The sequence below is a fragment of the Triticum aestivum genome, chromosome 3B, assembly GCF_018294505.1.
Source record: "Triticum aestivum cultivar Chinese Spring chromosome 3B, IWGSC CS RefSeq v2.1, whole genome shotgun sequence".
Taxonomy (NCBI): domain Eukaryota; kingdom Viridiplantae; phylum Streptophyta; class Magnoliopsida; order Poales; family Poaceae; genus Triticum; species Triticum aestivum.
Genome location: NC_057801.1, coordinates 262,553,723 through 262,559,455, shown reverse-complemented (window position 1 = coordinate 262,559,455; position 5,733 = coordinate 262,553,723). Strand labels below are relative to the sequence as shown.

The window sequence follows — 5,733 nt, the reverse complement described above, 5'->3', positions numbered from 1 at the left end:
TTATTTGATGTCCTTGTCCGTGTGCGTGGAATTTGCAAGTCATGCGTGATCTTATGTGTTCCTTTCCTTCGCAGTTTGCCTTCATGAGATTCATATTGAAGATGTTGAGGAGCGGCACCGCAAGGTCGCAGCACGAACGCAGAGGATGAGGGTCGCTCTTGGCTCCGTGGCTGGGATCCTCTGGTACTAGGACCCGACGCTCCCACGAGACTTGAATGGCGTGCTGACGCTACTTCAAGACTCTCCCAACCCGAATGATCGAGTGGCAGTTCTCCAGGGCCTTCGATGGAGTGCGACAAGTTCCAGCCTCGGTCCGGGCTCACTTTCCAGACCTCGACCTAGGGCAACTTGTCAGGACCGAGGTGGGCCAGCAACCGTAAGCCAAAGATGTTCTTCGAGGAGGTCTGAAATGACGCCAAGTTTGCTGCTGGGCCTGCAAGCTGCAGGCCATAATTGAAAAAGATAGTCAAGTTGTAACTGGCTCGCCTTGCGCGTGATACACTGTAACTTGAGTTTTATGAAGTGGGAGCCCCTGTCATGGTCCGGTTTGCACGCGCTGGCCAGAGCAGCAGAGCTAGGGTATGATTCTCAGCATTTGTTGAAGACTTCTGCTCGCATTGTGTGAAATCTTGGTCAAGGTGCCTAAGGCCATGTTCGGTTAATCGCCTCAGCACTAGGATTGAAGGGGATTGGGGAGGTTTGAGGGGGATTTTGACTTGCAAGGGATTTAATCCTCTTCAAACCTTCTCAAACCCTGCCTAACTGAACCTAAAGGAGGCGATCAGATATACGTAGTAAGCAATCCTCACAAGAAGCAATATAACTGTTTCTAGCTTAAACTCTGTATAAGCAGTGCAAAAGTAATATGGAAAAACAGTACTAGTTCGGTACACTATGATCTGTGTTAAAGTTCAACCTTGGCGAGTTGCATTACATGAAATGTCAAAAACATACTCCCTCCGTTCCAAAATAAATGACTCAACTTTGTACTAACTTTAGTACAAAGTTGAGTCATTTATTTTGGAACAGAGGGAGTACAAAGAAACAAGAAATCTGGTAAGAACCAATCTATAATCCTGCCTCGAGAAATAAACCATTGTTGGTTGAATGCAATCATTTGGGTTTACTGAATTCCAGTATAGATGAGCTAAGCATTGTCGTGTAAAGACCTATGCTAAACATTACGCAGATATTAATAGCACCATGAAACATGGTTAATACCTCAGCATTTACTGGACATGGTTAATACCTCAGCATTACTGGTCAGGTGCAAAAATAGGACCTAGCTGCCCCACAACACAAGATAACAGGAAAGTTAGTGACTGGTGAACATGAGCATCAGTGCTTATCCAAATCTTGATGAACCAAGCAAAATGAAAATAAGAACATGACCATCAGTGAATACATAATTAAGTCCTTAACAAACAATGTAAACATCAGATACATCACCCACAACTCCATTTATTAGAACTACAACATAAGCTTTCCACAGACCTTTCATGATAAGCACTTGAAAAGAGAGAGACAGTGTCTTTACTGATGCAATGCGTGCGTGTCCTAGTCCCTACCCTCAAGCTCCAGTGTCCTTTTTCCTTTTTGTGTTTGTTCTTGGGTGCTCACTCGGTTTTCCCCAATTAACCGGGCATTGTTAGGTTTTTGGATACGGTTTTCCTTATAAACTGGATCATCTCTATTCCTCTTAATGAAATGCAGGAACCCTTTGCCCTCGCATGAGGTTCTTCAGAAAAGAAAAAAATAAGAGAAAATCTCAAAACATGCCAACATGGGAAATGACAATATGCATTTTCAAGATATCAAGAACGTCTTAGAAGACTAAACAGGAGAAGCTAATACGGCCACCTGAACTCTGGAGCACACTATCAAATAGCCGGGTAGGTATACGTTAGCTCTCGAGTAACACAATGAGAATAACAAGGATAAACATCTCCAAAAACATGTATATAACTATATTAAGAAGCATAGGCAAGTCTGAAAACTAAATAGTGCAAATTATGCTCCTGGCCTTATATGAAAAAACATAATACAAGAATCCAGAAGGCAGCAACTAACAAAAATGATCTCCATGATGGCCATTGAAGCTTGGTCGTAATAAGCCCCCGTAAGTAAACTGGGATAAGAAAAACTCATTTCTTTCTCCCACCGCGCTCTCTCAGAGTTAGATTGATCACCACCCCAGGGCCAACATTGTAATAAGCAAGAGAAAGATTGTCTTTGAGGAAACTAGTTCTCACACTCAACTTCTGCTTATTAGCAGGAAGCTGCAGCTCTCCAGCAATCTGCTCCTTCAGACTGCCGACTGTGTCTGAGAGTGAATGGACAGAGATCTCCAAAACTTGGCCTCGCAAGCTTCCTTCATCGAGGTTGGGTACAGAAACCAACATGCGCGCAGGGCCCTGCAGAAATAAATAAATTAGCATGACACTGCAGGATAATAAGAGAAGTAATTAGAGTCGAAACATATGAAAAGAAACATTACCGGATGCTGAACAAGAAACTGCTCAGCTGGGATCAGAGAAGCATCATCTGTTCTCTGCCTCTTAGGTTCTGGTTCCTCAGGTAGAGGTGGCTGCTCCTCGGCAGGTGGTTGTGGAGGCAAAGGTGGTGGAGCCTGGGGGATTCCGATGGGGTTGACCATGGTTGGCGTGGTCTGCATGTGCGGGGTTGGCGGCATAGGGAACCTTGGTGGACCAGGCATGAACTGAGTAATATGGCCTGGACGAGGGGGGATATTGTTTGGCATAGGACCCATGGGACCTGACATCCTAATCATCTGTGGGTGCATGTTGGACATCATATGTGGAACTCCTTGCTTATGATGAGCTGGGGTTTGGAGATGATAAGGCATTGGATTTGGTGTAAATCGGGGAACATTAACCAAAGAAAGTGGTTGAGGAGGCTGGGGCAACGGCATGACAAACCGGGGAAGTGGAGCTGGACCTGGAACATTTGAGGCATCAACTTGTTCTTCACCACCCATAGACATTGCCTGAGTGGCAGTTTGACCAATGCTACCAGAATGACCATCCCAAATAACCTGCTTTGGCTGCTCATCCTTTTTCTTTTCAATTTCTGCCTTGACGGCATTAGAAACCTCTTCCTCAGTCGTTCCAAATATGTCTGGCCTTGTCCGTGCAAGACCAACAATGTTATTGACGACCTCATCATCTGGAGCAAGCGTGGTCTCCTTAATCTTGGCCAGCATTCTTTCCTTCTGTTCCTTGTACTTCGGGTCAATGAGCGAGATGCGCATGTGTTCCCCCATCTCGCTAATCGGAATGAGCTCTCCGGTTATTGTTGAAACAACAAACTTGGTCGGGTCCCTCGCCGCAGGGATCCTCTCCTCGGGCCTCTTATAGTTCTTGACAATTCTCATAGGCGGCTCCTGATCACCGGCCACCCTAACTTGTGCTCCTCCTCCGTTCTCCTCAAGCCTTGCTGCCTTCATTCCTTCCTCAACAAGTTGCATCTCCTCCTCATCCATCTCCATCTCAACATCCTTAGCTGGTTCAGCCAATTCCATGGGTTCCTCCTCTCCCAAGGTCTCCATCCTCTTCCGGCGCTTCAATTCTTCTAGCGTAGGCGGCACAGGAAGCCCCTCATATTCATCATCTGCGAACTCAATTGTCGCAACAACAACAAAATCATGCCAATCAATCATCGACATCTGCACCCTCTCCAGCTCAAGTTCATCCTCTGCCTGTTGCTTCGCCTGCTCCTGTGATCGGTCCCACTCCAGCCGATTCAGGCACCGCTCCAGCACAGTGGTGAGGTCCTTCGACCCCTCCCGCAGCTCCTTTGTCAGTGCAGGCACACCCTCATCCGGGCTCAGCACCCTCGTGTACACGTCGGCAAACATGGTGAAGAAAGGAAACATGCTGTGCGTGGGTCGGATGAAGTTAAACTGCGAGTTGGTGCTCTCTCGGTGTGCCAGGCTCGTCAGGAAGTTCTTCCCATTCCGAGCCACGAACTGTGCAGTCAGCTTGATGATGTCGAGCTCCTCCCCAGTGATACCCTCAGGCAGCCGCACCATGTAGAGCTCAGCCTTGGGTGGCACCAGCACCTTGGTCAGCGGTGCCACACGGAAGGGCGCAGAGTGGTCGGGCTTGTCATCGGCGCCATCAGCAGAGTCGGACGGGAGAGGCTGGCCGTCCTCGGACTCCGGCGCGGCGGAGGCATCAGCGGCGGGCGAATGTTCGGCGATCTCAGAGACGCGGTGCTGGTAGTAGGCGTGGTAGGGGTCGGAGGGCTGGAGGAAACTGAACTTGGCATTGCCCTGGTTGTGGGCGACGATGCGGCGCTCGAACTCGGGCCCGTTATTGACGACGAAGGTGGCCGTTTTCTCGACAATCACCCGGATGTCCGGCGGAGGGTGGATGATGCCGATGGTGCGCGTGTGGGTGGACACCGTCGGCGCGGGCTCGGGCTTCGAGGGGGCGACGCCGACGGACGAGGGAACAATCTGCAGTTGCTGCTGGTGGTCTCCGGCGTCCGGGGAGGAGAGGAGCGGCATGGTGGCCACCGCGGGGGCTCCCGTCGCGGCGGCCTCTAGGGTTTCGGCGACTGGACGAGGGTTTAGACCGGAATCGACGGCGGCGCCTGCGACGCGAGAGGACCGGAGGCGTGGGATCCGGGTCGGAGGGGTGCGGGACTCGAACTTGCTTCGGCTTGTTTGGTTTAGCCAGGATCGCAGCCGATCCGCGTGGTTCGATCCGGCCAGGGACGATTCCGGGCCAGGCCCGATGCGTGTTTCGGCTGACTTGACTAGGGGCAGGTTTCTTATATGACGCTTGTTAGCGTCAAATCTTCGCAGAGCGAGCAACCCGTCGCTTCCACTTGGGACGGCCCATCATTCGGCTTCGCTCCTGTTTCTTCCTTGCAGGATCCTTATGCCAAGAGGTTTCTGGCCGGCTTTGGGAACCTTAGAAGATTCCCTGAGGCTTTGTTCGGTTGTTTGGGATCCAATCTCCTAGTGGATTCAATCCACGCAGGGTTTGGGTGATCCTCACCCCGTCACCCAATCCCCACTAATCCTTTCCTGCATAATCCCTGACTACGTATAATTGTTCGTTTACGCCTCTCTCTTGGCAGACGAGCTGGAAGCCTAGCAGAATAGAAATTAAGAGTGGTGAGGAGAGGGCAAAAATCTTATCCGTGGGAAGATAATTTTTGGGAGGAGCGGACGCCGGAGATGGGGGTCGCTGCGCGAGCCGCCGTGCTCGCACCGCTGCACCTCGAGATCTCCTTCGAGCTCGTGTCGGGATGGAAGGAGAGGGTCGTGCCGAGGATCTTCTGCTGGGGAGTGAGGAGGGGGGGGGGGGGGGTTCAGGTAGAAGGCAACAGCCGGTCTTCAATGGAGGATTGAGTTCGTCTCTCCGGCTCGTTCCCCGCCGCCGCCGCTCTTGCCCTCTTATTTTTATTTCGAGACCAAACGACTAGACGAGAAGAGATGAAACATGGTTTTCTTCCACGCGGAGGGAGACGTGGCTCAGAACCCGGTGGAATCCCTGCGGTTTGAGGGTGTTTTGGATGGGAAATAAACCCGTCCGGGTTTAACCGAATATGCATATAAGCTAAGCGGGGATCCAACTCCTGCGAGGGTAAAACCCACGGGGTTCGGGACAAAACCCCTCCGATCCCGGCGGGGGTGGGATTAAACGAACGATGCCTGAATGTGTTTTTTCTGTTTTGTTTCTAACCGGGTTTTTTCGACTT

General features: G+C 50.6%; 1 protein-coding gene across 1 annotated transcript; it reads right to left on the bottom strand.

The window, feature by feature from the left end:
• Nucleotides 1–1,938: 1,938 nt before the first annotated feature.
• Nucleotides 1,939–4,753, bottom strand: LOC123069635 (probable splicing factor 3A subunit 1). The gene is made up of 2 exons (XM_044492542.1): nt 2,498–4,753; nt 1,939–2,414 (listed from the first exon to the last, which is right to left on the bottom strand). Exons 1-2 carry the CDS (start codon nt 4,529–4,531, stop codon nt 2,145–2,147), a joined length of 2,304 nt encoding a protein of 767 aa, XP_044348477.1. The 5' UTR covers nt 4,532–4,753; the 3' UTR covers nt 1,939–2,144.
• Nucleotides 4,754–5,733: the final 980 nt, after the last annotated feature.